The sequence below is a fragment of the Oncorhynchus mykiss genome, chromosome 8 (assembly GCF_013265735.2).
Source record: "Oncorhynchus mykiss isolate Arlee chromosome 8, USDA_OmykA_1.1, whole genome shotgun sequence".
NCBI classification, from domain to species: domain Eukaryota; kingdom Metazoa; phylum Chordata; class Actinopteri; order Salmoniformes; family Salmonidae; genus Oncorhynchus; species Oncorhynchus mykiss.
Window position 1 is genome coordinate 28,235,448 of NC_048572.1, and position 21,544 is coordinate 28,256,991.

Genomic DNA, 21,544 nt, shown 5'->3' on the forward strand with positions numbered 1-21,544 from the left:
ATACCTTGTCCCAGAGACTCCTTACAGGATAAGGAAACCAATGTAATTTTCACACTTATATTTCCACTTTGATACTGTAGGCAAAACCGGGTAACAGGTAGCCTACTGGTTAAGGGTGTTGGGCTAGTAATTGAAAGGACACTGGTTCAAATCCCAGAGTTGACTAGATCTGTCAATGTGCCCTTGAGAAGGGCACCTAACTCTAATTGCTCCTATAAATCGCTCTGGATTAAAGCGTCTGCTAAATGTAAATAAATTGTGTTTTCTGTTAACGCCAGGCTTTCTGCAATGGTATTTAACTTCTTGTTCTGCACCACAACAAACAATTAAGCAAGTACTTTACAAACCCATAACCATAGTACTGAGGTTAGTGCTAAACTAACCCCCAAGCTCTACACTCAACAGGGTATTAAAAGACTTACTGATGATACAACTGTAACTCTAGTGGCTGGTATTCTGGAATCCAGCCTGTGGGGTATCTGTGACCTTTCCCTCATACGAGAATACATGTAAAGTGTACAAGGTTCAGAATTAAACTAACAGATGATGCAGATTGGCCTGCCAACACAATGGGAAGGTTACCTTGTCAATAAACGTGACCCTTTTTTGTTGTCGTCTAAAAATAAGGAACAGGCATCCGCAATGAATTTTAACACCTCTTTGCAGTGATTGTAACACAAGACAATACCCGACTACTCAACATAAGGAACAAGTCGCAACAACAAAACCTGACCCAGATTCAGCAGATGATTGACCTAGCACATGAGGACTACAATCCAAAACACTGTACTTGGGACTACTCACACCAGTTGGTTTACATTGAACACAGACAATATCACTCAATTGTAATATGTACGAATTTGGATGAGTCACATTACCTGATGAAGATACTCACCACATTATTATTAGACAAGATGGGATGGTGGCCGTTTTGCTAGCTCCTCCTCTACCTTCCTATTTTTTGTGTGTAAGGATTTCACTGTACCATTTACACTCACTGTGTCCTGTGCACGTGACAAGTAAACGTGTTTAATTTATTACGCCAAGACTTCCAGCTATTTGTTTTGTTGTTCAGTACTATCCGTCCCTCTTCAAAAAAACTGGGCCAGCTCCCCCTCAGGAGCATTCTGAGCTATGAAGGAGGTGGATGAAAATTTGACCCTCCCCCCCGCCCTATCATATGCCTCAAGAAATATCCCAGACTGCTCGATCAGAATCCCAATTTCAGAAACCTCCACTGACAGAGAAGTGGAGAAGTCTTCGTAGGGGAGACTAACCAAAGAAGAAAACTTGGACACTTTTTTTTTTAGGAAAACAGTAAAAGTTTGGGAGAAAGGTAAGACATAGTTTTATATTAAATTGTTATTTGACAACGTTGGTGCACTCTCATTTTTTTGTTAGCTATTGACATTTTTTCTACATGGACCCAATAGTAATGAGCATTTTTGAAATATTATTAGAAGTAGTACACTCCATTAGTTATTTCAGAAATCCTTTAATTATTAGAAGGGGAGCGTATCCTCATTTCATTGTCCAATCCTAACATAATTCCAGCATTAGCCAACCTAAATACAACTTCAATTTTGTTCTTCTTCAAATCTATCGATTTGAATGACATGCTTGTGTTCAAAGGGAGTTCGCCTTAATTGACAAGCCCACCTGTACATATGTTCCTTTACTTTGCTCTTGCAGTTTCTGCCTGTCAGCCAATGTTCAGCAGTGAGTACATTAATACATATGTACTTGAGAGCCTAAAAACAGTCCTGTGCAATGGACCCATGGGATTTTGGTTTGCAGGTCTATTTATAAACTGTATCTACATTGCATGCAGGGCGATATTTGCGAATGGGCTAATGGGATACTGTAGCTGTCTTATGACTTGCAAAACACATCTTATATGGAGCAAATGATACGCTGCCCTTCAACGGGGCACTTGTAAGTATGTAGGGCAACTTATTTGGCAATAAGATGTGTTGAAGACTATGCCTGATTGTTTGAATGAATTAATGAATGAACAGTATGTGACAAAACAATTTATAGAACAGAGTATTTATTTTCAATTTTTCAAAGTATTTTTCACTTCAAATGCTGAGTGTGCTTGTTCTAAGTCCTTACTTGAGAAATAGTGGTGTCTAAAATGACTGACATCCTTGATAAAGATGAGCAATAATGACTGTATAAATGCTTCAAATACTGAGCTACAGTATATTGTACGCTCCAAAACATTGGGAACTTATATTATTTTATTCACTTGCTCAGAGAAAGAGATTGTTAAACAAGTCATATTTCTTCCCTAAAATGTAGCGTTCCAAATTATTCACACCCCTAAAGAGTCTTGTGAATAAGGTAGTAAAAGTTTGGTATCTGGTCCCATATTCCTAGCACGCATCAAGACTCTCCATATCAAGCTTGTGACTCTACTAACTTCTTGGATGCATTTGCAGTTCGTTTTAGTTGTTTCAGATTATTTTGTGCCCAATAGATATGAATGATAAATATTGTATTATATTATTCTGGAGTCACTTTTATTATAAATAAGAATATAATATGTTTCTAAACACTTTTACATTAATCTGAATGCTACCATGATTACGGACAATCCCAACTGAATCGTGAATAATGATGAGTGAGAAAGTTAGAGGGTCAAAGAGGCGGCAGGGTAGCCTAGTGGTTAGAGCGTTGGACTAGTAACCGGAAGGTTGCAAGTTCAAGCTGACAAGGTACAAATCTGTTGTTCTGCCCCTGAACAGGCAGTTAACCCACTGTTCTTAGGCCATCATTGAAAATAAGAATTTGTTCTTAACTGACTTGCCTAGTGAAATAAAGGTAAAATAAAAAAAATCATATCCCCAAGACATGCTAACCTCCCCTGTTATTGGTAAGGATGAGAGTTTAGCATGTCCTTGACCCTTTGTAACTTTCTTACTCATTATTATTCACGATTCATTCAGGATTACAATAATGGAGAAGTGTTTATATACATATTATTTATAATGAAAGTGACTCCAGAATGATACAATAGATTATTTATCATTAATTTCTATTGGGCACAAAATAATCTGTAACAACTAAAACGAACTGGAAATGCATCCAACAAGTTAGTAGAGTCACAAGCTTAATGTACAGTAGTCATTGCGTGCTAGGAATATGGGACCAAATACTAAGCTTTTGAATCTTTAGAGGTGTCAATTTTTACCCCTACATTTTGAGAAACAATGTTTAACAAGTAATCTGAGCAATAGTAAAAGAGTTAAAACATATTTCCCATTTTATTGGGGAGCATACAATATTTGCAAAGGACTGTAAAGGTTTGAAAATGATGATTCTATAGTATATTCGGAAAGTACTCAGACCCTTTGCTATGAGACTCAAAATTGAGCCCAGGTGCATCTTGTTTCCATTGATCATCCTTGAGATGTTTCTACAACATGATTGGAGTCAACCTGTGATAAAATAAATTGATTGGACATGATTTGGAAAGGCATACACCTTTTCTTTATAAAGTCCCACAGTTAACAGTGCATGTCAGAGCAAAAACCAAGCCATGAGGTCGAAGGAATTGTCCGTAGAGCTCCGAGACACGATCATGTCGAGGCACAGATCTGGGGAAGGGTACCAAAAATGTTTTGCAGCATTGAAGGTCCCCAAGAACACAGTGGCCTCCATCATTCTTAAATGGGAGAAGTTTGGTACTACCAAGACTCTTCCTAAAGCTGGCCACCCGGTCAGTCTCAGCAATCGGGGGAGAAGGGCCTTGGTTAGGGAGGTGACCAAGATACCGATGGTCACTCTGACAGAGCTCTAGAGTTACTCTGTGGAGATGGGAGAACCTTCCAGAAGGACAACCATCTCTGTAGCACTCCACCAATCAGGTATTTATGGTAGAGTGGCCAGATGGAAGCAACTCCTCAGTAAAAGGCACATGACCGCCCGCTTGGAGTTTTCCAAAAGGCACCTAAAATACTCTCAGACCATAAGAAACAAGATTATCTGGTCTGACGAAACCAAGATTGAACTCTTTGGCCTGAATGCCAAGACAGTGCAGGAGTGGCTTCGGGAAAAGTCTCTGAACGCCTTTGAGTGACCCAGCCAGAGCCTTGAACCCGATCGAACATCTCTGGAGAGACCCTAAAATAGCTGTGCAGCGACACTCCCCAACCAACCGGACAGAGCTTGAGAGGATCTACAGAGAAGAATGGGAGAAACTCCCCAAATACAGGGCTGCCAAGCTTGTAGCGCCATACCCACAAAGAATTGAGGCTTTAATCACTGCCAAAGGTGCTTCAACAAAGTACTGAGGAATGGGTCTGAATACTTATGTACATGTGATATCAGTTGTTTTTTTTTTTATATACATTTGCTAAAATTTCTTAACGGTTTTTGCATTGTCATTATATGGTATTGTGCCTCTTTTGCATGTTATTTTGGCATTAATACTTGACACATATCAGTTTGCAAACAATGTAAAAATAAAAAAATATATAATTGAGTTAATAAAGCCGCATACAAACAGACAGCTCCAAAATGCAGGTGTTTTAGCCTAGCTAGGTGCTTTCTGTGGTGGTGGGGCAGGCCAACAGAAAACAGGAGCATTGCACCGTGATTGGCTCAGCATTGCACCTTGATTGGCTCAGTGTTCTGTCACTCATGGGGACACCGTCACCTGCCTTTAGTAAGGGTAGACATCAATAATGTGAGCCCTTTGGGTGCTGCCATAGAGTTACATTAGTAGTGCCCTTCCAAGAAGGCTCAAGGTCATTGGCCACAGAAATGACGTCAATTCACGTTATATGCACAGTAGCTTTGATTGATCATGCCAACATCTTACTTTCACAATCTTAGCTAGCAGTCATCATCATGAATCAAGTCTACTGGCATATCCTTTTTAATCCTTGTCATATGAAGATAAATAATGAAGAGAAAATATAGTTAAAACGTATCAGTGCTCATCGGCCATTGGACATAAACATTACACAACAGTTTGGAGATTTCAAATTCAACAATGAGTGGTTTGTAAGAAATCAGTGACAGTGGCTAACTGCAAGCGTTGCAACTGGGAAGTCGGGAATAATACGCTTTGAACGGTCATTCAACTCGGAATTGTAAATCCGGCATCTTTCTCTTTGATGACAAAATTTACCCATGAAGGACAGCCGTGACACTTTCCTGTTCAAGCACATCACAACATGAGTCCAAAAATGTCTTATGTTGCTTCATAAATTATGTAGGATGCAAGTGAGATATGTATACTGTAGCTAAGAAAGTAATACTAAGTGTATGTTGTGTAGTAAGCTGTTAGTAGCCCATGTGCCTCACCCTAATAATTTGGTCCATTTTCACCAACACAGTATTGTAAACACATTGTTCGTGGCCGGTGTGTGCTTGTTTGCAAACGTTTTGTGTATAGCTTTGACAGTGCTAGTGATAGTAGTACACTGTAAGAACGGTCCATGTTCTGAATTCTGTCGCTGTACATTTCAAAAGTGCTGAACAAATAGTTATTGACTACGTCTCTTGTCGCTCGCTCATTAATGTCTTAATCGAAATTACGGATTGCCTCTTTTCTGCTTGTCGTCCCCATATGCCATAGTTTGTACATCTCAATTGTCAGTAGAAACCATATTTGTTCAAGCAAGTCAGCCATACCAGCTATGTTTCTTTAAAAGGCTGAGGCTGAATTAACTGTTTCGCTGCCAGACAAGACTCCTCTGAAGCCAGGTGTAGCAGTGGTAAGGTGTTGGGACTGCTTTTTGTAGGCCTTAACAGTTTATGGGCAATTTGTCACCGTTATAGTGCAATTAATGTATTGTTTAGTGTTTTTATTGTTTGCCCCACAAAGATTTACATGCTAAAATTGCCACTGAACCCAGGACAAAATTATATATTGATATCCCTACCCTGTAAGAGGTATGGACAGGTTAGACAGCAATCCATGCTTTAGTTTTATTTACCTGGCCAAGTTTTTTTGCAATATCCCTGATATTAGCATTTTCACACTTCATGTCCAAGTCATATTAAATTAACATAATTAAACTACGCAATCAAAACCAATATATAATTTTGTAATTTGGGTAAAATAATATTTTAGCTTGGTCTGCTTAGGAATGGGTCTCGCAAGATCCAACTTGGTGGACATAATGCATAATCCGTAACTGCATGCTCTCTTTTTCTCTCGAGATCCAACATGGCAGTTGCCAGCATGGCCATGCCTGGCTCCACAGCGGGCCCCACGCTGGGTTTTGATGACTACAGTCTCTACAGCAACCTGTCAGATGATGAGCTTATGCAGCTGGCTATCGAACGCAGCCTCAGTGAGACCCACGATGCCACTGCACCGGGTGAAGCCAGCAACACCACCACAGCTCTAGGAAGAAGAACAGGCCAGTATAGGGCAAATCCACCCCCAACCAGGCTGAACCCACCAAATCCACTAAGGCAGGAATCAAGCCATAGGCCGCCTACTGCCAAACCAACTGACGCGTATGTACTAGCTGAAAAGTTTTTCATTAACCACATTATCCACTGGGTCATTGGGACAGATTTTACATTAAGTTGTAGGCTACAGCTACATGCAATACAAATTTCTTGACACAATTACATGTTATTTGCAGATGTATGCACGACTGACTGTTTTCTTAAATGAATGACTTAGTTAACGTGGCTAAACTACCTACCTACTAATACTGCTAGCTGGCAAACCAAGAGGCCCCGAGTATGGGTTGTTGACATACGACACCTCGATAACATGCTGTCCTCATTGCTTCCCGTTGGGCCACGTGCGAAACACCTGTCCTATCATATCTCATGGCACTGTGTTTTTACTCAACGGGCATTTTAGGAATAGATCCAAGTAGCAGTCTGAAGTTCATATGCCACCATGGAGGGAAATAGCAACTAATGAAAACAAGTCTTGGTGTAGAGTTGGACGTACTGTTGCAGGCTCTAATAAGGTAGATATGTCACGTTACAGTATTGGCAGGACAATTTCTGGATGGTGTGTGTAAATTGGCGTTCTAGCATCTAGGGAAATTGTTAAAAAATGTATAATAATTGTGCCCTCCAACTGTACATGTTGGATATTAACATACTATGCATATGTTTAAAGTCTACCCCTTAGAAAAGCATTCAGAGAAACACTTGAAGGGAGATATGAACTAAAATTGTGATAGTGGACAGGTATTTTAGATGTAATAAGAGCAATGAGAATTGATTAAGGAATCAAACAATTCACTTTTCAAGAAAAACACATCTATTGAGTTTAGGATCCCTCCATATTAGTTTAGTTAATTTTAAAGTACACATTTGCAGCAGTCAGCTGTATTACTGAGTATGCACCTCTCTTGGATTTTCTCACATTTTTGCACATTTTGTTACAAAGTAGGTTGAAATGGATTTAATTGTGCTTTCTTTGTGGGTCATTGATCTACCCAATACTCTAATATCAAATCATTTTTATATATACTGAACAAAAACATGAACACAACATGTATTAACATGAAATAAAAAATCCCAGAAATGTTTAATAAGCACAAAAAGCTTAATTATTTCAATTTTTTTGCACAAATTTGTTTAAATCCTTGTTATATCCCTGCTAGTGAGCATTTCTTATTTGCCAAAATAATCTATCCACCTAACAGGTGAGGCATATCAAGAAGTTGATTAAACAGCATGATCATTACACAGGTGTAGCTTGTGCTGGTGACAATAAAAGGCTACTCTAAAATGTGCAGTTTTGTCACACAACACAATGCCACAGATGTCTCAAGTTGGGGAAGCATGCAATTGGCATGCTGATTGCAGGAATGTCCACCAGGGCCTGGCTGGGTGGGCATGGCTGCCAAGTGGGTGGGCCTATGCCCTCCCCCATGGCTGCACCCCTGATCAGTTGTGATTAGGACCTAATAACATTTTCAATAGACTGATATACTTATATGAACTGTAGCTCAGGAAAATATTTTTTATTCAGTATAGTTGTATAAGTATTCACCGCTTTGTTATTGGCAAGCCTAAATTCGTTTAGGAGTCAAATTTGATAAGTTAGAAATGTCCTTGTTTGTGAAAGAAAATTTAACATTTTGGTCCATTAAAATAACATAAATTGAGCAGAAATACAGAAATTACTATTGTAGCTGGAAACTGGTGATTTTTTAATGGAATATCCACATAGGCGTACAGAGGCTGATTGTCAGTAACCATCACTCCTGTGTTCCAATGGCACATTGTGTTAGCAAATCCAAGTTTATAATTTTAAAAAGCTAATTGATCATTAGAAAACCCTTTTGCAATTATGTTAGTATGTTCTCATCACCACAGAGGAACTCAAGAGATCTGTCAGACTGACTTGGTGGTTCCAATCTTCTTCCATTTAAGAATGATGGAGGCCACTGTGTTCTTGGGGACCTTCAATGCTGCAGAATTGCTTTGGTATCCTTCCCAAGATCTGTGCCTCAACACAATCCTGTCTCGGAGTCCTACGGACAATTCCTTCGACCTAATGGTTTGGTTTTTTGCTCTGACATGCACTGTCAACGGTAGGACCTTATGTAGACAGGTGTGTGCCTTTCCAATCATGTCCAATCAATTTAATTTACCGCAGGTGGACTCTAATCAAGTTGTAGAAACTTCTCAAGGATGATCAATGGAAACAGGATGCACCTGAGGTCAATTTTGAGTGTCATAGCAAAGGGTTAAAGTTAAATAGTTAAATAAAGGTTCAATAAAAAAGAAATAATAATAACTAAAGTTACCAGCACAGCACAACTGTTCCAAGGCTGTCATTGTAAATAAGAATTTACATGAGAATTAGCTAACTATCATTACTGAAATTAAGGTTCTCATTACCGAAATGGACCCAAAAAACCTGTAGGTAATAAGGGGTCTTTAGCTCAATCTGCAAGTAATAGGAGACAGCCATTATGAGTCAGCAAACAATTGACTAGATCACTAAAGCCCATTTGTGCCTCCATGGTGGTAAAGTTCTCAACGTTTTTACCAATTCAAGCCTTTTGTCCTTTAAGTAATGAGAAGGCCAAGTGTCGTAAAGGGGGTGTTTGAGAATAAAATCCTCATTCTGAGTTAGAGTTGCACATTTTGGGGAATATTCAGACGTGGAAACTTTCCGTGGGAATGTACTTATTAAAAAAAAAAATGATTTCACCTTTATTTAACCAGGAAGGCCAGTTGAGAACAAGTTCTCATTTACAACTGCGACCTAGCCAAACTAAAGCAAAGCAGTGCGACAAAAACAACACAGAATTACACATAAACAAATGTACAGTCAATAACACAATAAAAAAATATATGTACAGTGTGTGCAAATGTAGAAGAGTAGGGAGGTAAAGGCAATAAATAGGCAATAGAGGCAAAATAATTAGAATTTAGCATTAACACTGGAGTGATAGATGTGCAGATGATGATGTGCAAGTAGAGATACTGCGGTGCAAAAGAGTAAGAGGATAAGTAACAATATGGGGATGAGGTAGTTGGGTGTGCTATTGACAGATTGTGTAAGTGTTTTCGTCTTCCTCTGACGAGGAGGAGTAGGAGAGATCGGACCAATGTGCAGCGTGGTAAGTGTCCATTTTAGTTTTAATACAAAATAAGTATTAATACAAAATAACGAAGTGAATGATACAAATGAAAACCGAAACAGTCCTGAAATGTGAAACAAACATTACAACAGGAAACAATCACCTACATCTCAAAAGTGAAACCAGGCTACCTAAGTATGGTTCTCAATCAGGGACAACGATTGACAGCTGCCAGGCCAAACATAGAAATCCCAAAACATAGAAAAAGGAACATAGACAACCCACCCCCTGACCATACTAAAACAAAGACATAACAACAGAACTAAGGTCAGAACGTGACAGATTGGCCGTGTACAGGTACAGTGATCGGTAAGCTGCTCTGACAGCTGATGCTTAAAGTTACAGAGGGAGATATGACTCCAGCTTCAGTGATTTTTGCAATTCATTCCAGTCATTGGCAGAAGAGAACTGGAAGGAAAGGCGGAGAAGGATGGGTATGACCAGTGAAATATACCTGCTGGAGCGGATGCTATGGGTGGGTGTTGCTATGGTGACCACTGAGCTGAGACAAGGTCGGGCTTTACCTAGCAAAGACTTATAGATGACCTGGAGCCAATGGATTTGAAGACGAATATGTAGTGAGGGCCAGCCATTGAACGCATACAGGTCGCAGTGTTGGGTAGTATATGGGACTTTGGTGACAAAACGGATGGCGCTGTGATAGACTACATCCAGTTTGCTGTGTGTTGGAGGCTGGAGGCTATTTTGTAAATGACATCGCCGAAGTCAGGGATCGGTAGGATAGTCAGTTTTACAAGTGTATGTTTGGCAGAATGAGTGAAGGAGGCTTTGTTGTGAAATAGGAAGCCGATTCTAGATTTAATTTTGGATTGGAGTTGCTTAATGTGAGTCTGGAAGGAGAGTTTGCAGTCTAACCAGACACCTAGGTATTTGTAGTTGTCCACCTTTTCTAAGTCAGAACCGTCCAGAGTAGTGATGCTAGTCGGGCGGGAGGGTGCAGACAGCAATCGGTTGAAGAGCATGGACTTAGTTGTACTTGGAGTCCACGGAAGGAGTGTTGTATGGCATTGAAGCTCGTTTGGAGGTTTGTTAGCACAGTGTCCAAAGAAGGGCCAGATATATACAGAATGGTGTCGTCTGCGTAGAGGTGGATCAGAGAATCACCAGCAGCAAGAGCGACATCATTGATATATACAGAGAAAAGAGTCGGCCCGAGAATTGAACCCTGTGGCACCCCCCATAGAGACTACCAGAGGTCCGGACAACAGGCCCTCCGATTTGACACACTGAACTCTATCTGAGAAGTAGTTGGTGAACCAGGCGAGGCAGTCAATTGAGAAGCCAAGGCTATTGAGTCATAAGAATGCGGTAATTGACAGTCCAAAGCCTTGGCCAGGTCGATGAATACAGCTGCACAGTACTGTCTCTTATCGATGTCGGTTATGATATCGTTTAGGAACTTGAGCGTGGCTGAGGTGCACCCATGACCAGCTCGGAAACCAGATTGCATAGTGGAGAATGTATGGTGGGATACAAAATGGGAATGTATGGGAATTAATGGGAATATATGGGAATTAATATTAGTACCATTTAAATGTAGATGTTTTTTGCATTGGATATATTTACCATATCATATGGAGACAGAAACATAAACCTTTTACCTTGTCATAAGTAGACATAATTGCAAATGATTAAATCTTTCCAATAGAAATAAAAAAAACTATTTCGTTACGAATTTAACTTTAATTTAATGAGTTGACTCTTCACATGGGAGTATTTCACTGAACAAGAAAAGATACATAATATTATATCAGGCTCAAAAAGCCTAAAATTTCCCCGGGTGGCCACCAATTCTTTAACCCTTGTATTGGTCAGCCTGTTGTGTGCGTGTTCTCAAACAAGGACCAGTTGCGCTCTGACGAGACTGATGTTGGTGGGATTTGGAGAATGATGGAGGCAACAAGGGAAAGAGCCTCAGATCCACAAAGCCCCTTCCACCAGGTAGCTGATGAGATATGCTAGCATGACTGCCATATTGCATCTCCATCCGAAAGCTCTTGCTTGGAAGTGTACTTCGCCAGACTGCCAAGAACCTTGCCCTCATCCAGGCCAAGGTGGCGAGACATGGTAGGGATGAAACCATAGGCCTTGCTGATCTCTGCAAAAGACAGGATGCTCCTGCCAGCATACTTGGGGTCCAACATGTATGCTGCGGCATGTATGGGCCTCAGGCAGAAGTCTTCACGCTTTTTTATGTATTTCAGAACTGCAATTTCCTTGCTTGGAGCAACAGTTCAGCAGAGTCTGAACATCAGACAGGATAGCATTGTCTCCCTCAATCCGTGCAATGGCTACTGCTATAGGTTTCAGGAAATTCAGGCTGCTTACCAATCTCTCCCAAAAATACATGATCCAGGAGGATCCTCTTGATGGGGCTGTCCATATCGGCAGACTGTGATATGGCCATTTCTTGGAGAGACTCCTTCCCCTCCAGGAGAATGTCAAACATGATGAAAACACCACCCCAACGAGTGTTGCTGGGCAGCTTCAATGTGGTGCTCTTATTCTTCTCACTTTGCTTAGTGAGTAAGATTACTGCTATAACTTGATGACCCTTCAGATACCTAACCATTTCCTTGGCTCTCTTGTAGAGTGTATCCATTGTTTTCAGTGCCATGATGTCCTTGAGGAGCAGATTAAATTAATGAGCAGCACAGCCAATGGGTGCGAAGTGAGGGTAGGACGCCTAAACCGTAGACCAAGCAGCCTTCATGTTCACAGCATTATCTGTCACCAGTGCAAATACCTTCTGTGGTCCAAGGTCATTGATGATTGCCTTCAGCTCATCTGCAATATAGAGATTGGTGTGTCTGTTTTCCCTTGTGTCTGGGCTCTTGTAGAATACTGGTTGAGGGGTGGAGATGATGTAGTTAATTATTCCTTGCCCACGAACATTCGACCACCCATCAGAGATGATTGCAATACAGTCTGCTTTCTCTATGATTTGCTTGACCTTCACTTGAACTCTGTTGAACTCTGCATCCAGCAAATTAGTAGATAAAGGATGTCTGGTTTGAGGGGTGTATGCTGGGCGACGAACATTCACAAATCTCTTCCAATACACATTGCCTGTGAGCATCAGAGGTGAAACAGTTGCAAACACAGCTCAAGCAAGACATTTATCAGCATTTCTCTGACTACATTCCTCCATTGAGTCAAAAAACATATGATTCCAGGAGGACTATGAGCTGTTGCTATCGATAAGGTGTCTGATTCATCATTTTCACCTAGAATAGAAGTAGAGGGACATTTGTCAGAGGTTGCTTGTTGTGAGCGCTGAGGGAACTTTATGCACTTGGCCAGATGATTCTGCAACTTTGTTGCATTCTTCACATATGATTTGGCACAGTATTTGCAAATGTACACAGCTTTTCCTTCTACATTAGCTGCAGTGAAATGTCTCCACACATCAGATAGTGCCCGTGGCATTTTCCTGTAAAGATTAGAAAAGAATGAGTAAAAAAAGTTACCAGTTTAAATGATTTCTAACTTGGCTCCTCTAAAGGCAACAAATGTCCAACTTTAGGGGGTCTCTAAATATACCGAATTTGACAGAGACCCGTGCCGACAGCAAGATGCATCAATCTCACATCATACTCTTTTTGGCCAAATGGCATCAGATACATGGGCTGCATATACTGAGAGATGGGCGCTGTTTCACTCGCTCAGATGCTTTCAGCCACTTTGCAAATTGAAGGAAAATTATGAAACATTATATGATAGGTTTTTATTTATTTTTATTGTTCACCTTTTGGGGGAGCATGGCTTGCCTTGGCATCCATGAATACACGTCTCTGTAGTAGGCCATATGACAGTCGCTGAAGGTCATTACACTTATGGTGTTTGGAAAGAGACATCTGTTTACATTCATCAAATGGAGCATGCACAGTTGGATGCTGGGATTATTTTGATGTCGCAGGTATCCTACTTTTTTAAGTGATTTGTTTAACAATCAGATGAAAACATCATGACTGGTTGTGTTCATGCCACAAATGTAATACATTTTTACCCTTACATTATGTCTTTACGATAAGGCCCCTTATAGAGGCTCCCTCGGATTTCATGGTATCATTCACACTCTGGACGCATTTCTACATTCTGTAGTTAAAAGGCTAAGGCTGTGTTATCAAACCACCAGTTCCTCCCCTGGAGGCCTACTTTACGAACACATATTTTTTCCTTAGCTGCTGCTTACCCTCCCTCTCCCTTTAGTACTTCTCAATCGTGAATGATAATTCTTCACGCTCTTCACATGCCTGCTAACCATTTGATCTCAATCAGTTTCATGGGAATATGAATTAATATTTTCTTGAATTATGTAGTGTTGCATCGTGAGTGAATTTTAGAGCAGGCCTGGTGGCGTGCGCCGAGAGAGAAATGAGAACATTCCAACTATCATCCTAAATGTGATAAGACATTTGGTGGTGCGTTTGTGTAATGTAATGTTAGTAATGTTATACTATGCTATTATATTCGGTTAAGTTATGCAGAACACAAATGAATCATTATGTGATCATGACATTGATTTAGCTTTGATGTAACTTCATTAAAAGAGCACCCTGCAGGCTCTGATATGTTAGTGATGGGAAGGAAGACAAGGAAAGAAATACCCCAAAAAATGTAGTAAAAAAACGTCTCCTTGCAAAAAATAAATGTATACTTTAAATATTTGGAATAATAAAGAATCAATATATATATATATATATATATATATATATATATATATATATATATATATATATATATATATATATATATATATAGTTTAGTCCCCATATTTGGGAAGTGGGTTCAAAATAATAACGATGATGATGATAATAATAATTAATAACAAATGGCACTATTTTTTATCTTATTATTTAAACAACAACACTATTTTCACATATTTTATATAGACACTATGGTGCTGGAGATAATGAACATGAGGTTGAAAAGTAGTGGAATTCCCCTTTAAAATAATTTAATACATTGTACATTTATTGGTTGACATTTTGTGTAACTGGCCTACACACAATACCCCATTATGTCAATGTGGGATTATGATTTTAGAAATGTTTACTAATTAATAAAACATGAAAAGCTGAAATGTTTTGAATCAATAAGTATTCAACCATTTTGTTTTGGCAAGTAAAAATAAGTTATACAAAAAATTTGATTAACAAGACACATACTAAGTCGCATGGACTCGGTGCTTAACAAGTAATACATTGCATGGACTCACTCTGTGTGCAATAATAGTGTTTAACATTGTTTTGTTATGACAACCTCATCTCTGTACCCAACATATACAATTACAGTATCTGTAAGGTCCCTCAGTCGAGCACTGAATTTCAAACACAGATTCAACCACTAAGACCAATGGGGCTTTTCCAATGCCTCACAAAGGGAACCTATTGGTAGACGGGTTTTAAAAAAAAGACATTGAATATCTCTTTGAGCATGGTGAAGTTATTCATTACAATTTGCATGGTGTATCAATACACTCAGTTACTGCAAAGATACAAGCGTCCTTCCTAACTCAGTTGCCAGAAAGGATGTAAACTAGGGATTGGCGACTTTAAAACATTTACAGAGTTTAAATGGCTGTGATAGGAGAAAACTACAATGTTGTTGATCCATCCTCAGTTAATACACAATGCTAACCTAAATGATAGAGTGAAAAGAAGGAAGCTTCTACAGAATAACAAATATTCCAAAACATGCATCCTGTTTGCAATAAGGCCCTAAAGTTAAACTGCAAAAAATGTGGCAAAGAAAGGAATTTTATGCCCTGAATACAAACCGCTTTTTTTGGCAAATCCAAAACAACACATCACTGAGTACCACTCTTCAAATTTTAAAGCATTGTGGTGGCCGCATCATGTACCATGGGTATGCTTGTCATCAGCAAGGACTAGGGAGTTTTTTCAGATAAAAATAAACTTAATAGAGCTAAGCTCAGGCAAAATCCTAGAGGGAAAACCTGCTTGTGTCTGCTTTCCAACAGACACTGGGAGACAAATTCACCTTTCAGCAGGACAATAACCTAAACCACAAGGCCAAATATACACTGGAGTTGCTTACCCAGACAACATTGAATGTTCCTGAGTTGCCTAGTTACAGTTTCGACTTAAATTGGTTTGACAATCTATCGGAAGACTTGAAAATGGATGTCTAGCACAGGAGGTTGGTGGCACCTTAATTGGGAATGGGCTCGTGGTAATGACTGGAGCGGAATCAGTAGAATGATATCAAATACATCAAACACATGGTTTCCAAGTGTTTGATGCCATTGCATTTACTCCATTCCAAACATTATTATGAGCTGTTCTCCCCTCAGCATCCTCCACTGTTATCTAGCAATGATCAACAACCAACTTGACAGAGCTTGAGTTTTTAAAATAATAACGTGAAAATATTTTACAATCCAGGTGTGCAAAGCTCTTAGAGACTTACCAAGAAAAATGCACAGCTTTAATCGCTGCCAAAGGTGATTCTAGCATGTTTTGACTCAGGGGTGTGAATACTTATGTAAATTAGATTTCGGTATTTCATTTTTTATAAATAAAACATATTTTCACTTTGTCATTATGGGGGTATTGTGTAGATGGGTGAAAAAGTGAATCTATTTTGAATTCAGACTGTAACACAACAAAATGTGGCATAAGTCAAGGGGTATGAATACTTTCTGAAGGCACTGTATGTGGACTAGGTGAAAAAGGGTAAGTGGATGATGGTGGGTATGTTTGCCTATTAGAGAAGAGGACACTATTGTGAAAGCCATCCTGAATGGTGATGTGACTACGTTACGAGCTATGGCTAAAGACACCGGGAATAACATACTGCGGCCTGACAAGTATGGATGGATCCCGCTGCACGAGGCTGCATATTATGGCCAAGACCAGTGTGTCAGGGTTCTTCTTGGGGGTAAGTGCAATTCAAAACTCCATAGATGTACATAGTGATGCAAAGTCATTAATTTGATTATTGTTGTCCTTTATGGTTTAACAATGGATATTTTCTGGGCTCATGCCAATTTTTTATTTATTTTTTACATTTGAATGCAATAGTAGTCCATACCAAATAGAACACCCATTTTAACCCTAAAAACGCCAACATATTTTTTTGCTCAAAAGCACTAATGTGGTCCATTTTATTTGACCCCAAATTAGTATTCATTGCAAAAAAACACTGTCTGTCAAGCATTAACACTTTTCATTCATTTCAGGGTACATACATTTACAACTGTGCCAAATGTTGTGCATTTACCACAAAGTTCACTATTGAGCCCATATTTTCAGCTTAGCCATGCACCATTAATAATACTGAACTAGCAACCTTTCTGTTATTGGCCCAATGCTCTAACCACTATGCAACGTGCCACCCCTCACAAGTATACAAAATAAATATCATTTTTCATTCCTCCATATTAACACAGAACTCATGATACGTATATTATATTTTTTTGTCTGTAAGTAGTTGGTTGACAAAGTAAAAAAAAACATTCAGAAGCATTAAAAAAAGCGTTTCGAAATGTTATTCTAAATTTACCCCATTGGGCGCTTTTATGGTTAACATTTAATTACAAAGTATTTCACAGTTTTCCATGTAAATGCCAGCTAAATAGCTGACTTTAAAAAAACTGTATAAAATAAAGAAAAAAACCTAGTCTCATGTTTGTCTCCTGTGTTCTTCTTTCCACTTTTCAAGCTCAACCTGGAATGATTAACAAATGCGACCTGAAAGGCCAGACTGCTCTTATCTTGGCGGTGGGCAGGGAAAGGGTGGCCTGTGTAGAGGCGCTTCTGGAGAAAGGGGCAGACCCAGAACTCGCCACCAAGGAGAGAGAGACCCCCCTCTACAAAGGTAACACATTTGCCTTAGAGACCTACTAAGACCTATATCTTCCAACCTCTTTGTCATTATCTTTTTGTTCAAAGCGTAGTAAGTCATAGACTACTTGACTGATAGTAAAATAACCTGGGCTGCAGATTTGAAAGAAAATCACTGGTATAAGAAACATGGTGGTGGAAAATCCCTCCAGACCATGCCTACACCGATTGAATGCTTTTACATTTGTGGGGAGTACTAGTGAACACGTGCACACTTCCGGAGAAAGGAGAGGTGATTGGAAGACCAATACAACTACACCCAAAATCTGCCATTACAGATTCGCTCTCCCAGTACCTGCAAGCTGTACCCTGGGAATAACCTCAAACCCTTGTTTAGGAAACACTGCCTACCATGACTAACAAAGGCTGGGAAATCTTCCATTTCTCCCCTGTCTGTCAATCTTTGACCGTATTCCACAGCTTGTGAAAGGGAGAATGCTGAGATTGTGGCCATGCTTCTGAATCACGGTGCTGTGGTGAACAAACACTGCATCCAGGGCTGGACGGCTCTCCAGGAGGCTGTGAGCCGCAACAGTGTGGAGATATGTGAGATGTTGCTCAAGGCCGGGGCTAAGCTCAGCCCAACCAACATGTACGGTATCACGCCCCTGTTTACTGCAGCCCAGAGTGGATGCGTGGAAACACTTCGATTTCTCATTAAACACGGTACGATTTTCTCCTCGAAAAGCGGGTGAATTCTGTAGGCCAAATGACATTACACCGAATTGAGACAGTCCACACACCACATAGAGCTGTTATGAAGCTCTAACCATGGATCTTTGGTTGACGTTTCTTACTGTATGTTACACTGAATATATGTTGTAGGTGCTGATATCAACAGCGAGGCCAGTGATGGGGCCACAGCTCTGTATGAGGCGGCTAAGAATGGCCATGAAGACATTGTGAAGCTTCTTCTTTCTCAGAATGCTGATGCCAACAAAGCAGGCAAGAAAGGACTTCTGCCACTACATATCGCTGCCCAACGAGGAACTGATGGGTAGGCGCAATTAGCTTCAATAACCTTGAAATATGGGAAGACATCCCCGCACAGTACACTTAAAGGGATAGTTTGCCCGAATTACAAAATTACATATTGGTTTACCCTTTACCCTGTGAGCAGTCTGTGGACAAGGTATGACAGTAATCCATGTTTTGTTTACCTGGCCACTGTTTCCAAGTGCTGTAGCACATATCCAAGGCAATGCTACCGATATTGAGCATTTTTCGCACTTCAAGTCCAAATCAGCTGAATGAAGTTACTTACAGATGATTTTTGATGCTGTACGTCTCATTATATGAGAGGCACAGTGCCTTCAGAAAGTATTCATACCCTTTGTCTTATTCCACATTTTGTGTGTTAAAGCCTGAATTCAAAACGGATGAAATAGTTTTTTTCTCTCTCACCCATCTACACGCAAAACCCCATGACAACAAAGTGAAACCATTTTTTAAGAATTTGTCAAATTTCTTGAAAATTAAACACAGAAATATCTCATTTACATAACTATTCACACCTCTGAGTCAATACTATGTAGAAAAACCTTTGGCAGAGATTACAGCTTTGAGTCATCTTGGGTACGTGTGTATCAATTTTGTACATCTGGATTTGGGGATTTCCCCCCTTGCAGATTTTCTCAAACTCTGTTAAATTACATGGGGAGAGGAGGTGAACAGTGTAATGTAGTGAACATTATGCCATAATCCAGTCTGTGTATTCGTACTGTGGAATTCCAGTTCTATGTTTTACAGTAGCCAGACAGTGGGCGTGACATGCCATGTGAGCCATGTGTTGTCAGCATACTTGTGAGCAAAGTTAAACTAAAGTATACAATGCCCAGACCTCAGTTCTTACAAACATAAGCAATCTAAACAGCGGGACGTTACCATTGGCGACGAGTGAAATGCGCAAGAGAAGAATGCAATATACAAGACAAACTACATACCTATGTGAGTAAACACAGACAGCAACAACAGCCTAGCTAGCATCATATTCAGCTAACATCGTACATTACGGTACAATACCACAATAGCTGGAGCACAACTCAATCGGCTCGAGGTGGAAAAAATGGATCAACAGATTCAATAATTTTCTAGTTGCATTAGACATTGCGGATAACACACAGAAAATTGCATTACTGTTACACTATGCAGGGTCGGATGTGTACGGTATACTTGACAGACTGCAAGATACCGGAGCAGATGATGACTATGTTACAGCTGTAGCCAAGCTGAATGCAAATTTCACAGAAAATGGAGCAAGACAAAATTAAAACAAAATCTTGGATGCTTACCACACATGATTGAAGCAATTAGCATCCACCGGATGGGGCTAAACGATGGTTCAATGGCTCTCCAACAACTACTTGATACAGGCAGCACACAAGAGATGTCAGATAAACAAGCTGCAGGCATGGAGAATGCTCATTCAAAATCACAAAAATAACTTTCAGTGTGCACTGTACAAAGTAAAAAATATAACAAAAGCCAGGGCTACAAAAATGAAAGCGCCAAAAGTCAAAACAGAATACGCAATAACTGTGGAGAAAAATTCCCACAACGAAGGAGGACAAACAAATTGCCCTGCAAGTGGGAAAAAAAGGAAATGATGTGGAAAGTTGAATCATTTAAAAAAATGCTGTAGATCACAAACCACCAAGTCCACTCCTCCAGTTGCTGAAAAACGAACCCAACAGCGTCCGAAACACAAAGTGCATAAAGTGCAGTCACAAGACGACACAAAAACAAGACACCTCACCAAGCTCTGATGATGATTATGTGTATGCTGTGTGTACACTACAGAAACCATCCCAACCACACATCCAAGTTACCATTTTGAACACAACTGTGGATGTTATTTTTGATTCAGGTGCAAGCGTTAACATTGATGTCACATGTGACAAGTTAAAGCCCAGCTGTGAATTAAAACAGGCTAAAACAAAACATCTTTGCTTATGGCTCCGAACCACTTCCACTGAGAGGAAAATTCACAGTACCAGTCTGCTCCAAGACTAAGATGGTGGATACCACTTTCTATGCAGTCAAAGGTGACTCTGGCTCACTACTTTGCTGTCAGACAGCAACAGACCTTGGACTTCTGAAAATAATAAACTCTCGGTCCACTCCAAGTGAACCAGCTGATGGTTCATTCATAAGCCAGTTTACAAATGAATACCAGGACCTCTTCCAAGGCATTGGAAAACTGAAAGACTTTCAAGTGAAGCTGCACATTGATGATACAGTTCAAACAGCAGTACAACCACACAGGAGGATTCCTTTACACATGAAAGAAAAAGTTCAACAGGAGCTTGACACACTACAAAGCCAAGACACCATTGAAGAAAATCAGCGGGCCAACGCCATGGGTATCCCAGACCAAAACCCAAGACCCCTGGTAAAGCCTGATCCTCAAAATGTCCCGGAAGTATCATACAAAGTAGACTGCAAACAATACTGCTCACGGTTCATCCCAGACTTCACAACAACCACACAGCCTCTTTGTGAGCTCACAAGAAAAGATCACACCTGGTGCAGCACACGACGACATCCTACTTTGACCCAGCCAAGAGGTCGACACTGTTAGTTGACGCCGGCCAAGATGATTTAGGTGCCATACTAAGTCAGCACAACCCTACAAGTGACAAAGATGTCCAGATCATCGCATATGCCAGCGGAGCGCTTTCAGAGATTGAATAGCGCTACTCACAAACCGAGAGAGAAGCTCTGGCGATCATCTGGGCATGTGAACACTTTCACTTGTATCTCTACGGAGCTCACTTCACGGTCATCACAGACCATAAACGAGTAGAGCTTATCTTCAACAACCCAAAAGCCACACCCCCAGCATGACTTGAGCGATGGAGACTGAGACTACAACCCTACAGCTACACTGTGAAGTACAAAGCCAGTAAAAATAACCACGCCGAATACATGTCAAGACATCCCATCGCAGGGGAAACACCACAAAGAACCTCTTGCATGGCAGACAAATATGTGAACTTTATCATTGACAACACAGTTCCCAAAGCTGATTCTAAAAGAGGTGCAATAAGAAACAAAGACTCA

The 21,544-nt window shown here is 40.1% G+C and overlaps 1 protein-coding gene across 5 annotated transcripts in view; it reads left to right on the forward strand.

Moving 5' to 3' along the window:
• Positions 1-1,205: 1,205 nt before the first annotated feature.
• The window catches only part of LOC110529736 (ankyrin repeat and SOCS box protein 2), a 30,133-nt gene continuing 9,794 nt past the window's right edge, over positions 1,206-21,544 (forward strand). The window contains exons 1-6 of one of the 5 annotated variants that reach the window (XM_021612208.2): positions 1,206-1,336; positions 6,178-6,480; positions 16,348-16,517; positions 17,301-17,456; positions 17,903-18,148; positions 18,308-18,479. In XM_021612208.2, coding sequence (XP_021467883.2) covers positions 6,185-6,480; positions 16,348-16,517; positions 17,301-17,456; positions 17,903-18,148; positions 18,308-18,479 — 1,040 coding nt within the window. In that variant the 5' untranslated portion in view covers positions 1,206-1,336; positions 6,178-6,184. The other 4 variants (XM_036985230.1, XM_021612207.2, XM_021612210.2 and 1 more) reach the window with 4 other exon arrangements.